A 14,994-nucleotide genomic window follows, 5' to 3' on the forward strand; every position below is an offset into this window, starting at 1 on the left:
TTAATAGAGTTTTATACTAAACTAGTTACTTCCTTGATTATAAATCACTGCAGAGTTTCCTCATTCTCTGAGTCCAAACAGCGTTAAATTGAAGGAAGAGAGGGAGGATACTTCACTGCAGGTTTGTATGTAAGAAAAATCATCTCAGATACACTGAAGACTCGAGGTGCGCAAGGAAACAATACGTGGAGAAAAGTGTCGGAAACGCTGCCAAGCGTCACTTTACTTTTTTAGCATTAATGATAATACTGCTGGACAAACAGAAGTGAGCAGAGGCCAAACTGAACCAAACCATCGGAGAAGAGGCACAGACATAATGTCTGCTCACACCAGAGTCGTCAACAAGAGGAGGGCGACAATCACAGCTCTGCCTCTGTACTACTCTGGACAACTGCTGAAGAAAAACACCAGTGAGAAGGTGAGGACAAAGATGGGAAACATACCCAGTGTACAAACAGAGTCAAATCATTAGAAACAAATCAGACAAGCAGGAGATGCAATGATGTGAAATTTCAGTATCTAAGAATATGTTTAGTAAAGATGACTGCATTTAATTCAGCTTCATATGCGAGGGCAGTGATGGAAGAAGTCTTTGATAAAGTACTATAAACGTATATAAAAAATACATTAGTATTATAGTAAGTATAGATATAACTCATTATACAGAGCAATGGTCAGTGACTAATTGGATTCATTCATTAACACGTTAGGAGCTGATTTTTAATTCATAGCAACATATCATGAGTTATGAGATATTTTTATGTGAAATCTGCTACAAAAAAAACTACAATAACTTTAATAAAACTACAATAAAGTTCGAGAATAAAGTGGCAGAAACATTTAGAAACATTTCGAAAAAAGTAACATAGAAAGCATGAGTCCACCAAAGCTGCGCCTAAGTTCATGTATCAGTAAATAAACCAGTCACTCTCCAGCACCGTGAGAAGGTGAATGCTGAAGAACATTAATTGTGATTTTTAGGATTTCAAGAATTACTATGGAGAGCTCCGTGGAGCCACGCTGTTTCTGTACGAAGATGAATCACAGACTACAGTAAGCAAATTGTTGCTCTTTCCATATTATTTAAGGAAACGTATGTTCTTTATTAAGCTTAAGAAAGTGATAAAACTGATAATATGAAGAGAGGAAACACTGTTAAGGGGCAATAAGAAGCCACAGAAGGAGTAAGACACTTATTTAGATCAAATGATGCATGTTTTAGTGTAGTGGATACACGTAACTTGTTTTCTCTGTCAGTACATAGAGAAGCTGGACCTGGAGCAGCTTACGTCCATGCAGTCAAATTGTCCGTATCAGAGGAAGACGCCGACCATCTTCACCCTCAGCCTGCACACAGAGGAGGTGCAGCTGAAGGTGAGACCGATTTGTCTTTTTCTCCTCATTAACATGGTTTTAGCGTCCAGGTCCGGATATATTCGAAAACTAGAGAGATCTATATAAAGTGATATTAATGTTCAAATTCACCCTAACCACAGTCGTCTGGTTGATTGAAATAACCAAAACAATGTTTGCATCTTTTCTTTGTTTGTTGTTTGTGTGACTGTGCAGATTGACAATCCTTACACAGGAGCGGAGTGGAGGGCTTACATCCTGACTATGGTCAAAGTAAACACACACACACACACACACACACACACACACACACACACACACACACACACACACACACACACACACACACACACACACATAATGCTGACAGTGTTTGTGTGTATTCCTGCTTGTAAAAAGTATAACAACAATAACAAACCTGCTCCAAAGACAGGAATGAAACACAAACTGTAGTTTTTGTTTATGTTTTGGACACATTTTGAAAGTAATACCGTAATTTCGAATTCTTCTTTTAAAAATACAACAATCAATAAATTATTTCCTGGTTAATAATTAAGTGATAATTTGGCTCACAGGGGTCAAATGGACAAACTTCCCTTAAGACTGACAAGCTTACAAGCAGGGGGGAAGAATATCTACAAACACAGTTTTCCTACCTTATGATCATGAATTATATATATAAACTTTAGGTCGCATATATAATATCTATAGTATCGACACACACACACAAGGACAGGGGTAAAAACTATATCCCGCTTCATGTTACGTCGGCACGTAGGGGGGTTAACATTTGGGCATCACTCAGTTTTTTCCTTGTGTTTCCTTGTAGAAGGAGATCCCCGGTGACCTGCAGCTGCTGCCTGGGCAGAAGATGCTGCTGCTTGACGCTCTGGAGACAGAGAGAAGGAGAAACTCCACCGCGTCACACCCACCGCTCCCGCCCCGACCATCCTTCCTCCCTTCTTCCACATCGTCACCCTCCTCTCAACCAGCCGATGACCATCCAGACTACATGACCCCTGATCTGCCTGCGTGAGAAACTGTTTCTCCCTGACAAATACCAAACAAAACATACAAATACAAATGAATGGTTATTATAGACAAGCATTCTATAACCGACAGTCTGTTTTCTCCTACACTGATGAACATTTTGTCTGTGTCCGGTCCCACGGCTCTCTGAAGTGAAAATACCTGCATATTTTTACCAAGTGTTTATTTTTCCTCTTATTCCTGCAGGTGCTTCTTCGATGTGACGCGGCAGGAGGCTGAGAGGATGCTGGAGGCAAACCCGGAGTACGGAGGCATCATCCTCCGCCCGTCCAGGCTCAACAACATCTACGCTGTGACCATCAGACAACTGACACCCAGGTCGATCTCAGCCTCGGACATTACAGACCAATATAGGAATGTATATTTAGCTCAACTTTTCAAATAAATAAAAACCCTTGGTTTTTGAGTTTTACTTTAGTTCAGTGTTTGTCAAACATCTACAGGAAGAGAAGTGTCCTTAAAAAATGTTAATAACTGGGACACGGTTAACATTATTGTCCACTGTGTGCAAACATGTGATCTTTGCATACAGTGGACAATAAACATGGGGATGTAAAGGAAGAAGATGTACACAGAAAGGAAATGGTGACAAGTCTACATGATAAATGACTACTTCAAATCGGGCACAAATATTCACTTGGACTCAAGGAGGACATGATTAGAGTTCGAGGGTCAAAGGTCATGGGCAGGCTATTATGACCTCACAAAACGTCAAACCTTTTGGCCTCATGTACACAATATCTTAAGAACGCCTCGAGGGAATCCTTTTCAAATTTGGAACAAATGTTCACTTCGACTCACAGATGAACTGATTGTGTTCAAAGGTCAACGTTCACGGTGGCCTCACAAATTAAGTTTCTGGCCTCTTGAGCATGATCAAGTCGACCTTCAGATTTTGACCAGTTTTCATTTGGACTCAAAGGTGAACTTATTACTTTTCAGTAGTCAAAGGTTAAAGGTCACAACGACCTGATATAATCTGCTGTTCTGCAGACTTAAACTACGTAGAATAGGGATTGTTGATCCGAACCATCAGTAACCACGATCAACTTATTGACAGGTTGTTGTTCTCCTCCTTCTCCTCCTCCTCCTCCTCCTCCCTGTGTTTTTCAGAGGGCCTGTGATGAAGAACTACAGAGTGGCCTGCACAAACCCAGGGTTTGTCATGGAACTCCTCACACCAGTAAGTCCCACAGCTCTTCACATAACTTTGAACTAATGAGGACATGAATCTAACATGGCCTCCAGGGAAAGAAAATCTTAACATCTGAGATCTTCAAATTAGCTGCTGAACTGCACAGCGAGCTGGGTTTACTATTCTGGAAAATAAAACCTGGAGTAAAAAAATATTGTGGCAGTGGGAGAGTGAATAATTGTGAATAATGTGCTTGTTAAGAGACAGGTCTCTCCCTCCACCATATATAAAGATCCAAAATGAGAGGTTTACACCCATTTTAAATGATTAATTACTGCAGTAAGAGACAGTAAGATTTTTGAATCTGTAATCACAAGGACTAATAATAACTAATGTCCATTAAATTTGTTCTCAATACATCTGCAAAAGAGGTTGTGTTTTCACTCCCGTCTGTTGGTTGTTTTGTTAGCAAGATAACACAAAGATTACTGGATGGATTAACAGGAACCAATCCAATTTTGGTGCAAATCCGGATTAGGGGACAGGTCCAGGATTTGATTTTTACTTTCTTGAACATTGCAATTTTTCTGCATTTCCACCGTTTTCCTCGGGAATAATTCATGAATCTTGATTATTTAAAGAACTGATTTCTATGAGTGAGTGAAATTTGATTAAATATAAGGGGAATGTTAAATGAAGAAAGTAATATTAAAGTATTCCTGTGTTGTGTTTGATATTTATATGTCAGGGCCCCTTACCCCCTCATTATATTAGCAACAGCATTATTCCTCACTAGGTTTATGTGCTAAGATTGGTTACTGTTAAGTAATTTATTGCAGTGTGTTTACTTATGTGGCATTGTGTATTTGTATTTTTGGAAAAGTGAACAAAATGGGATTCTGTTCTGTGAAGTCATGATAGAGAATTTAAACATACATATGCAAATTAAAGATAATCAAAATTTTGCCTGTGATGGACATCATAAAGCGGGCCTCTCTTCCTCTCTGTAGGTGACCGTCTCCTCCTTGAATGAAGTATTGAAATACTTCATTGAAAAGACACAGTGCCATCCCTACGTGACGTCTGAGCCCTACGACTTCCTCATTGGTGAGAACACTGCTTGCAGGAATAGTCTCAGTATGAGAATACAGCTTCTCACTGTGTTTCTGTGTGCAGAGCTTCCACCTGCTCCAAACTGCATCAGCATCACCTCACCTACACCTAAAACAGTACCCAAGGCACAAGTGGCGCCAATGCTGCACCCGCAAATCCAGAAGGAGCTCCAGCTCCCTCCAACTAAGCCAGCAGAGGATGAATATGTGGTTCCTGAGGATGACACGCCTGATTACCACAACCTACGTCTGGGTGAGAATGAGTGAGAGTATTGGTCTTGCTCAGCCCAGTGGACAAGGTGTATATATATATATATATATACATATGCTGTTGTTACATGTGCAGCTTTCAACTTCTGCAAATTTCCATGTGGGATTACCAGCTTCTGCTCCATTGAGTGTTCTGAAAATCCCTTAAAAATGCACTTAAGGTAGAAAAAGATGTGGCAGCTAAATTAAAATGACAGAAGTTCTCGATTTCTTAAAGCAGGGTTCTCAAACCTCCTCAGGGGGCGCTGGATAAGGTTTCCCACACTTTCACAACAGAGTAAAAACAAAAACATATCAAATACATATTTTGTGTTAATCCATTCTGTAGATTTAACTGTATTTGTGAAGATTGTACTAAAGGGAATGTCAGCTCATCTGAGTCAATAGACCCTCTAGGGACCATGAATATCTGTTGCACATATCGTGAAAGAAAATTACATAATTAATTATATTTCAAAAAATATTTCAGAGGGACAGACAGACAATCCAGCATAGTGATCTTATATAGCTATAGTGAAGCTTGATTAAAATGTTCAGGTTTGCTGCCTTACAGGAAATAACACGATTAAAAGTCAAATTTTACAACAGAATCTAAACATGGTCAGATCTGCTTAGTTTGAGACCTCTTCTTCAAAACCGCAGATTTGCCGATACAAGATTTTTACATGACACTGAATATCACTGTTTAGTTTTAATTTGCTTTCGATTAAAATGTACAAACAACTGTATTAAAAATGTGTGTCAATGGTCTTTGCGTCAGATCACGATGTTTGTTACTGAAGTGAAAAAACGATGAAACTGTAAAAACATCACGTCAGATACACATGGATCTTCTGCTTCCTTCTTTGTTCATGAACAGTAAAGAAAAAGAAAACAACAATATTCCAGGATGATCATTATCCTTTATTTTTCACACATAGGAGTAAGCCAACATAAATGTTTAAATATTATAATCATACCTTCATAGGTTATTCCTTTAAGATTGTATTTTCCTTTTTTTATTTCATCATTATCATTTCATAGGTTTAAAGTTTCAGGATCATTTATCACTCAAAGACAGCAAGAATGTGAAAAATAGTCAATAAAAAAAAGGAAAAACAAATAATCTCCCTTTAGTCTCGTCCTTTGCTGTAGTGTGTTTCAGTATCGGTTCTTTTTTTCTTTTCGTCCCTCCCACCTGCTTCACTCACATTTGCTTTGACTCTGGTCCCGTACGATCTTCTGTCGCAGCCCTCGTGTGTGTGAAAGACAAATAAAATATCTGCAATAACTTAATATCTCAGGATTAAAAAAAATAATAAAACGGAATAAATTAAAGAGGACTGTTCCCCCACTGAAGACCCGCCCCCATTGCTGCTGTGACATTACTTCTCGGTGAGTGACAGCTGTAGGATCCGCTCCAGCTCATCCTCTTCCTCCTTCTGCTGCCTGTGACAAAAACCCAAAAAAGAAAGCTCGTCAGTCAAAGTAATGAACATATTGAAATTACTAATACTTTTTAAGGAATAGATTACTCCTCCTAACAATTTCAACCAAAGAACATCAGATAATGATGTTAGTCATTCATATTAGTATAAAAGTTCCTCCACATCATACATAAGTTAAAATAAATAAATAAATAGTGTTGATGTCTCATTCATTCACTCTGACTCTTCAGACCTCTTCTTATCAGCCGACTGTCAGATTTAGCTATAGTCTCAATCAGCCAATCATGTTGCTGATGTCAAACTATAAGGGCATAGTCACACATAGACGAGTGTAGCAGTGGCGAACCTTCACCTCCCGTTCAAATCCAATCTGTGAGAGCCCGCGGGCAAACAAAACACTCGCTGTCTGTGGCAAAGCAAATCCGCAGTGTGGCTTCGGGTTGAGTTCAACTTTGGTGAACTTTGACTACACATCTTAATCAAATTAAAAATTTTCTAGATTCCATCCACCACCAGTGCATAAACCACAGCAGGGGGGGGAGGGGGTTCCTGAAGTCTCTCCTGATTGAAATAATCTGAATGGTTGTATGTGATCAGAACATGTGCTGACCTGAGGCTTTACTTAACCGGGGAGGAAAATCTGTTGCATACATCAACTCTGGCTCATTGTCATCTGACACTCTTGTCTACTAAAAGCTGCTCTGTGTAATTTGATCCACTTGTAACTTTTGTTGGTTGAAGATTTTCTGGCAGATGCAAACAAAAAAAATCTAATGTAAGCTGCTAATAGCACAAAAATAAAAGGAATAAACCACCACCACCACCAGCAAAAGCTTTTATGCAGTTGTGTTGCTGTGATATTTTAATGTCGGAGTTTAGTATTTAGTTCCAATAGTTGCATGGAAGCATTGATTAGGCCAGAGAAGGCAACTTGGTTTCAGCAGATAATATAAGCTTCGGTAAATAGACACTACCAGGAAAAATAAACAGATTTCCTCATGAACACCATCATCCCCGTTTCCCAGAATTTCCTCTTAGTCACTGATTAAAGAGACTGAAGGAAACACTGTTCCTTAAACTGCATTGTGGTGGTGGTGCAGTGATGTGTGAGATTTCTCTGGGTGCTCTAGTTTCCTCCCACAGTCAAAAGGGTAAACATGCAGGTCGTGTGACTCACAGATGGAAATTCAAAGCTGCTTTCAGACAAGCACTGAACTCTGGATGTTCTCCTGACATTATTTGGATGGGGCGTATGTGAGAACACAAAAGTCAGAGTCAGTTTTTCCTGCCAGCCCTCAAGTAAAAAGTCAGGAGAATCTCTGTGTGAGCCCGTGTGAGAAAACAGGATAATGTCAGAATTCAACTACAGCCAGTGAAGGACACAAAAGTAAAAAAATATAAAAAGGATAAAAATATCTCAGGATGAAAAAGGTGTCAACTTGGAAGAACAACAAGATGTGATTTCCACAGTGGAATTTATTGGGTGTGAGATTTTCTTGTGTCAGGAAAACATTTGACTCAAGACAATCTCCTGCTACTTTGTTCATACGTGAAAGGCAAATGTCCGGACAATTATGTTTGCTTGTCTAAATTTACATTAGATCTGTGACAGGGTGGCAAATCGACTTAATCAAAGAGAGTATAGAAAACAGATGAATGGACGGACACTGTTTCCCTGATTTCCTTCTGAGTTCTCTTTGGCTGAACAGCATCTAAATTTTACTCACTACAGTCATGATGCAACAAAATCAAAAACGTGTGAAAACTGTCAGCAAAAGACAAAATATCTGTTGAGTGTTTCCTCTGCTTCACCTGTCTGTCTCCTCCTGGTCCCTGCACGACAGCACCATGGCGATACGCAGCTGCTCGTCAAAGCTCGACGCCTCGCCAAAGTGGCCCGGCAACTGGGGCTCGGTCCCTGTGCTGTAAGCAAGCAGGGAATTGGCAGTGGGTTCCAGCGGGGAGACAGAGGTGGGCTGGCTGGGGTCGGCCGTGTCCTCTTCCTCTCTGCTGGTCAGTGAGATGGACAGAGACTCCTGGATCGCCCTGAGGAAAGACAGAAATGAGGGATATTGAGACGTTCAATTAAACCTTCTTAAACAAGGAAAGGTATATTACAGAAATGTGTCCCTGCGGGCTTCATTACAGGATGACTGGGAGACACTGTTCCCAAGAGAAGGTGGAAAGAAAGAGCTAATCACTGAATGCTATTAGGAGAAGTTTAATTAAATTACATCACAAGCCAAGAGATTTCCCTGAATACGACTAAAACATGAACAGGCAGAATGAAACCTGATGGTTTTACAGTGAAAACTACAAATGCTCCTTTTTTCGTATACAAACTTTGAACAGTACTTTTGTTTTCTACAGCTCATTTTTGTTATTCTCTGTTCATAAAGTACAAAATATTTACCCTTTTATCTGTATCTCAGGTTTCTGTAGAGATGTTATTACTCAAGGCCTCATGAAATTACCGAAGTAACTATGAACCAGGAGTCGTCGCTCCAGCTTGAGCAGAGTGAATCTCCCTGTAAAGGAAAACAGGACCAGTAACACCATGTTCAGCTCACCTCTCCAGCTGAGAGTCGTCCTCGTAGAGTGGAGACGGTGGCACTGGGCGGCTGTTGGTCAGGGCCTCCCAGATGGTCACCTAAAAACCAGACGTAAACCACTCAACTGCATTTTCAGGCAAGAGAACCCTGTAGGGTCACTCAAAAACTATCATTAGCTTTTAAATGATTTATTGGGGCACAAAAGGAAAGAAAAAGCAAAATCAGTGGCCAGCACACAATGTAATTTTTTTCCTGACGTGCAACTATGACGAAGAATAAGATCCTACATCCGACACATAACGGACAAATGATGAATTCTCTGACCTGGTCACTCTCTGTACCGGCGTCCAACAGACTCTGCTGGATGGCAAACTGCAGCAGGTTGTCATCCTCGTCCCTCATTGGCTCAGTACGGCCTGGACCGAGGGTGGTGTAGTCTGGAGGGGGCTCAAACACTGAGGGGTCCACCTCACAGTGGACGGGAGGGGTACACTGGCCTGAGTGAAGAAGGGTTACAGCGTTAGTGGAGTCCCATACCAGTCACCAGGCCTTCTGTTCTTCAACTAAAATTCTATGTGTGTGTGTGTGAGTCTATATTTACCAGCCTCTTCAGGGCTCTCTGGTTTATGAACCGTCACCGAGCTGACCGGCTCATCGCAGCCACACAGGTTACTAAACGTCACTCTGGCGTTCAACACGTGAAACAGGGGAATTTCTGGAAGACGAGTTAAATTCAGACACCATCATAAGGACCAGCATTGAAAACACGTCACTTTGACAGTAATGGCTCAAAAAGGTGGAGGTGCCACCACCAGACAATAAGGTTGTTTTTTTACAGATTCAAATTGCTACAAAAGCCATTCAGGAAGAATCATGGATGCAAAAAGTGAAATGTTTTATTTCTTATTATCTTAGTTCTAATATGTGAACGTCAAGCAGCAGCTGTTGTACAGAATGACGTCTACAGACGAAGTGGCCTGGAGCTGATCTGGAATCAGTGTTTAGATCAACAGGTGGGCTGGAACCCCTCAGGTCAATGACCCAACCACTCACAAGACGCACTCTGAGTTGATCGCTCGCACTCACCTATTTTAACAGGGAATCCTGGCGGCAGGCGTAGAGTTATGAAATCACGCAGCTTGGCGAAGTGAGCATTGGAGATGGCCATGAGGTCGATGATGGGCGTCACCTGCTCGGCCAGGGACAGAGGGTGAGACTCACTCAGCCACAGAGTAGCTTTAAACCTGGAGAGGAGGCAGAGAGAGTTTCATGTTCTGGTCATTTAAGGTTGCAGAGGTGGTCTGTGTTCGGGCACATACCGATTACATAACTCGCCCACTGGCCCCACGTCTGAAAATACTATACATCAAAACATAGTCTGATGCTGCAGTTTGGAACTGAAAGAGACGGTGTCTGCTCCACGCAAGACTGGGCCTGCCCACGGGGGAATGTAACATTTAAGATCAAACTAAGAGCTTGACAGATACTGAGCTGACACACGTCTTTTCTTGTAAAATGTCCGGTGTAATTTGTAACATCAGTGTTGTCACAACTTTATTATCCGGTGTGAAAATGTCCACACTGTGGCATCTCTGCCATTGATCTGGTGACCCACATCTGTGTTGCTGCTTCCCCGTACCTCTGGACTTTGCTGGTGAGCTCTACGGGACGTCCGATGTCTCGGCTATTCAGGTTGAACTCTGGGTTGAAGTACTCGTCGGCTGTGATCGCGGTAGGGTTGTGAGGACTGGCACACTGTGACACGTTGCTCTGAGAGAAACACAGAGAGACAGTAAGTGATGCTGTTTGTCAGAGGAGGCGGCAGGCGGTGGGGGGGTGGTGAGTGCGGATGTGCTGCACAGGTACTGTGGAGACTCTTACCCCATTCTGAGCTGTGTGCTGTTCAGCAATCCCCAAGAAGGACTGCAGAGGAGTCTTTGAGCCTGAGTGGGAACAATGCAGAGAGATCATCATCAATTTGCTCTATTTTTACTCCAATTGTTCTCTTTGTGGAAAGCACGAGACACTAAGACACTAAACACACTAGAGTCTGTTTTATGATGCAAAAACAATATAATACACTTACAAAAGGTATTGTGTTGAAATTATCGAATGTTTCACAATTTTGTCTTGCATCGATTGAGTCTCTCTCATATTGCTCTCAAGTTATTTTTTGGCCAAAAGTGATGGCTGACCCATTTTTGTGTTTTCACCTTTGCTTCTTGATTTGTCCTGATCTGATAGATGCTCTGTCCTCGACCGCGTCACCAGCTCCACATTGGTCGCACTGTAAACCTGAAAACATCGACACACAAAATAAAGAAAAACACACGTTTTTTAGACTTCATTTTAACACTCCTTCAAGCTATTGAAATGTTAAGTGAGTGCAAACAACAGATGCTAAAAAAATTCTGTTCTCGTCTGCATTTACATTGTAAAAAAATATTTTTAATTCTTAAAAAGACAATCTGGAAAAAGGAAAATGTGTTACCCAAAAAACCCTCTCTATGGCCGTCATTAGATTCAGATACAGGGTTCCTTGCATAAATCAAACTTTTCTTTAAATGTATTCAAAAGTACTGAGCTTTTTAAAAATCTTTTTTGCAGAAAAAATGAAAAAAAACTGCATTTGACACATTTTATAATCTAAACCCACATAAATCTTTGTCAAGAGAATAAGGCAATGCTGAATAATTTGAGGTCTGGTGTGCTTTGCTAATTCTGAGAAAGCAATCTGAGCTATGTTGGCGAAGCAGACACGTACCTTGGCTTCGTACCCGCTGACCATCTCGCTCTTCTCAGAACGCCAGCCCCAGATTCCCGACTTGTTCCTGACAAAGCAATGAGATAAAGTCAGCGGCACAGAGATTATCAGTGTATTGTTGACTTTTAGGATGTGATGTACAGGATCAATGTGGACACTATAAAAGGAGTGTTATATTTTAAATAGTTTTTGTTTAACTAAAACAAGGTCACATAGGTTACTCTATATTGTAAGTTGACCGTAGTTGTGACATGATGTGATGGTGTTGCACATGAATTCAAAACTAAAAAAACGTCTTCATGATGTAAACTTTTTTATGGCGAGACCTAAACTGAAATGTTTCAAAAGGTTTAAAGTTTTCTCATATGTAAACAGAGTAAAATGCTCAAAACATAACAGAAAAAAAACTCAACTGCACCAAACTAATGAAACTTAAAGGGTGAATTATCCACGAAGCACAGTGAGGCAGATATCTGCACACGGCTTACAAACATGAACATATCGAAAATGATTGTTGTCTGCATATTTGTAGACAGTATGTTCTCGGTACCGTTCAAAGGCAATGTTGCGTGTGTTGAGGTGCGTGGACACGATGGGTGACGTCAGTCTCTGTGCTGTGTTCTCCTGCGACGGCTGCATGGCTGCCAGGAGGGAGGGCGCGTCACGAGGGGACAACACGAGGGGCTCCGTGTACACCACCTGCTTCTCGTGGTCCACCTCCATCACCACTGCCCCCTCATCTGAGGGGCACAGAAAATGTGGGTGTTGGAAAACAATTCAAAGCAAAATCATCAGTGCATCAACCTTAGCTGTTCACTTATTTGTATGAATGGGATGTTGTCCTTTGGGAATATAGTGCACACCTCCGCCCTTGAAGATATAGCTGCGTCGTCCTTTCAGCCAGGTCATGTGTTCGAAGCCCAGGAGGGTGGTGTCCACGCGGAGGCAGGAGCCACTCTTCCACACCCGGTAGACGTCACTGGGACACACCTTCGACACCAGAGGCACTGAGAGGGGAGTTAAACACAAGGAGTGGCGTTTTAGAAAAAGAAGACAAACAGGAAAGTAAAAGGAGGTAACCACCCGGGGAATGTGTTAAGAAAAGCAGGTACACATGGGAAGATTCAATATTTTCCTGAAGTATTTAATTATAGTTCGTTTTTTTAAAGATACAACCAATGATTGTTTTCATTATGACAATAATGTCCAACACAAATTGGAAACACGATGCCCTAGAATTGCTATTTGTATTCTGACAAACCGTTAAACCCCCCAAAATAATCAATTTAGAAAAGAGTTAGTGAATCGTGTCCCAAAAATGACTGTAATTATTTGTAGCCTAACTGCTTGACACGCCACCAGAGGATTCTTGAATTCTAGTACTACCAGTTTTTAAAACTAACTGAAATGTGTATGTAAGGAAATTGTAGACATTTGTGTTGATAACATTTGATTAGAAATGTATTGCTTCAAGTCACCAGGTATTGCAAAGATACACATTAAAAAGGCATCAACATATTGAGGTTATATGTGTAATGATCTATATTGTAAATACTGGTTTAGAGTGGTAATAAAATTATAAGCTGCAAGATGTAAATAACTGTTTAGAGGAGGATCTTCTGGAGGCAAAATCATCCAATCAAAGGAAACCACGTTAAGAAGCAAAGCAGTCCTGTTCAATACAGCAGAGATAAGACTCTAAGCAGTTTATCAGTCGTTATACATTGAAAGGAACTTCCCTGTCTTTCAAACTGACTGGTGTAAACAGTCCGTCTCTCAAAGTCTGCTGAGCGACAGCTGGCGGAGCTGTCCGACCACTGTGGTGCTGAAACTGACCTCTCTGACAACACGTGAATGAAACAACACTCACCCCAGCTGGTGAACTCCCACTTCATCTCCACGTAGAAGTCCTGCGCCTGGAAGACACCAAGGGAAACTTCTTACACTGAGACAAAACCAAACACCTCCCGTGTTGGCTTGTGTTACAGCAGCTTGCGGTGTTGTGTGCAGACTGGGGACATCCAGTGAACTGCCACTGGGGAAACCTTTCGACAAAGCTTTGAGCAGAGGCTGAGGATGGACTGTGCCGCTCTGTGCAACAGGTAAACAGGAGGAACTTTTCAGTCGCCGAGAGGCTGTTTCACCTGTCTGAGTTTGCTGAGCAGTTCGGGGATGCCCGCCAGTCTCTCCGTGGCTCTCTTGAAGTCTCTGTACTGCAGCACCAGCTGACACAGCTCAGGGTCCCCGGTGCTCACCGCCTCCTGCAAGACTGAAACACACGCAATCCACGTTTAATGACACTGGGTGCAGCCATTGGAAAGTAGGGAGCCCCGGCCGAGCACTCACTGGTCCAGCCCTGTGCGCTGTTGTGTGTGGGGTCTGCAGCGTGTCTCAGCAGCACGCGGGCGGACTCCAGGTGGCCCAGACACACCGCCAGCTCCAGCGGGGTGCGCCCCCTCGGATCCAGGCGCTCCGCATCCTGCTGCAGAACCAAACACACAAGGCAGCATCAGCGCAATGCAGTGCCACATAACAAACGCACCTAGAACCCCCCCCCCCCCCCCCCCCCCCCCCCCACCATCGACTGCTGTCAACCGAGCCCCCCTCACGTACCTCTTGCTTCTGCAGCTCCACATCCAGCTCCAGATACTGATTGTTCCACACCAGAAAGTGCAGAGGAAAGGCTTCTTGGGCCATGGCCGCCGCGGACACTTCCCCCGGAGCGGAGCTGGGTTCGGACTGTGGCTCGTGCAGCCGACAGATTGCAGTGACACCACAGCAGCGATGATCCGCACAGCTGGTTAGCTCGCTAGCTGTCCTTCTCGATGAATGCCAAAACCAAGAAATGTGTCAGTGGAAAAACCGGTCGCTGAGTAAATCGATCAGAGTGGCCGAGGTTAGAGAGCAAACACACCACAGCGCCGTGCGTGTCTATTGAAATTAGTGGGCTGAGTTAGGCGATGCTAACTCAGCCCACTAATTTGAGGTAGTTAGCTAGCAGCTAGCGGGGCTACAGCCAGCTAACTGGCTAATAACAACATTGTTTCCTGCTCCTCTCGGCACATGTTTTCCATTCTGCCCAGAGACAACTAATTCAGCCGACTCGGGTAATCGTCTACGTCTATGTGTTCGTGGAGAAGAAGAAAAAAGACATAAGGGAAAATCTCCGACAGAGGATGTGAAGCTAGCTGTGTGTTGATGCGGCGGCGACGGTGTTCCACTTTAACTGGGGATCCTGGCAACTGGTAATTTGTTGTCTTTATTCCAGATGTTGCTGGTCGGTTGCAGACGCGGTCGCAGATTCGTCATTTTCCCAAAGCGCCTGTGTCTG

General features: G+C 42.5%; 2 protein-coding genes across 6 annotated transcripts; one reads left to right on the plus strand and one right to left on the minus strand.

The window, feature by feature from the left end:
* The first annotated feature begins 35 nt into the window (after nucleotides 1-35).
* Nucleotides 36-6,213, plus strand: LOC117769391 (signal-transducing adaptor protein 1-like). Of its 4 annotated transcripts, none has more exons than XR_004615211.1 (12): nucleotides 36-121; nucleotides 264-418; nucleotides 982-1,053; nucleotides 1,258-1,374; nucleotides 1,570-1,626; nucleotides 2,183-2,385; nucleotides 2,590-2,721; nucleotides 3,517-3,586; nucleotides 4,549-4,645; nucleotides 4,715-4,973; nucleotides 5,031-5,052; nucleotides 5,158-6,213. XR_004615211.1 is itself a non-coding variant. In XM_034598266.1 (9 exons), the coding sequence occupies exons 1-9, from the start codon at nucleotides 317-319 to the stop codon at nucleotides 4,915-4,917; spliced, it is 1,053 nt and encodes a 350-aa protein (XP_034454157.1). In that variant the 5' UTR covers nucleotides 55-316; the 3' UTR covers nucleotides 4,918-6,213. The 4 variants fall into 4 exon arrangements, 1 of the variants encoding a protein (XP_034454157.1); XR_004615210.1 differs by having other exon boundaries at nucleotides 61-129; nucleotides 235-418; XR_004615209.1 differs by having other exon boundaries at nucleotides 56-418.
* Nucleotides 5,806-14,882, minus strand: ankrd13d (ankyrin repeat domain 13 family, member D). 2 transcript variants are annotated; one of them, XM_034598264.1, is made up of 16 exons: nucleotides 14,277-14,882; nucleotides 14,010-14,145; nucleotides 13,808-13,932; nucleotides 13,534-13,579; nucleotides 12,527-12,670; nucleotides 12,214-12,403; nucleotides 11,664-11,730; nucleotides 11,113-11,194; nucleotides 10,781-10,842; nucleotides 10,539-10,669; nucleotides 9,986-10,143; nucleotides 9,501-9,614; nucleotides 9,224-9,396; nucleotides 8,918-8,997; nucleotides 8,160-8,393; nucleotides 5,806-6,348 (listed from the first exon to the last, which is right to left on the minus strand). In XM_034598264.1, the coding sequence occupies exons 1-16, from the start codon at nucleotides 14,358-14,360 to the stop codon at nucleotides 6,285-6,287; spliced, it is 1,890 nt and encodes a 629-aa protein (XP_034454155.1). In that variant the 5' UTR covers nucleotides 14,361-14,882; the 3' UTR covers nucleotides 5,806-6,284. The 2 variants fall into 2 exon arrangements, with proteins under 2 accessions (XP_034454155.1, XP_034454156.1); XM_034598265.1 differs by having other exon boundaries at nucleotides 14,010-14,142; nucleotides 14,277-14,869.
* Between the last annotated feature and the right edge of the window lie 112 nt (nucleotides 14,883-14,994).

The sequence above is a fragment of the Hippoglossus hippoglossus genome, chromosome 10 (assembly GCF_009819705.1).
Source record: "Hippoglossus hippoglossus isolate fHipHip1 chromosome 10, fHipHip1.pri, whole genome shotgun sequence".
NCBI lineage: Eukaryota > Metazoa > Chordata > Actinopteri > Pleuronectiformes > Pleuronectidae > Hippoglossus > Hippoglossus hippoglossus.

Excerpts from the sequence above, each read along its gene's own strand:
- ankrd13d (XM_034598264.1), bottom strand. The coding sequence starts at position 14,360 with ATGGCCCAAGAAGCCTTTCCTCTGCACTTTCTGGTGTGGAACAATCAG. Across the intron at positions 13,933-14,009 it reads CAGCGCACAGGGCTGGACCA|TCTTGCAGGAGGCGGTGAGC; the intron begins GTGAGTGCTCGG and ends CGTGTGTTTCAG. Across the intron at positions 10,144-10,538 it reads CTCACCAGCAAAGTCCAGAG|GTTTAAAGCTACTCTGTGGC; the intron begins GTACGGGGAAGC and ends CCTCCTCTCCAG.
- LOC117769391 (XM_034598266.1), top strand. The coding sequence starts at position 317 with ATGTCTGCTCACACCAGAGTCGTCAACAAGAGGAGGGCGACAATCACA. Across the intron at positions 419-981 it reads AGAAAAACACCAGTGAGAAG|GATTTCAAGAATTACTATGG; the intron begins GTGAGGACAAAG and ends TGTGATTTTTAG. Across the intron at positions 1,627-2,182 it reads ACATCCTGACTATGGTCAAA|AAGGAGATCCCCGGTGACCT; the intron begins GTAAACACACAC and ends GTTTCCTTGTAG.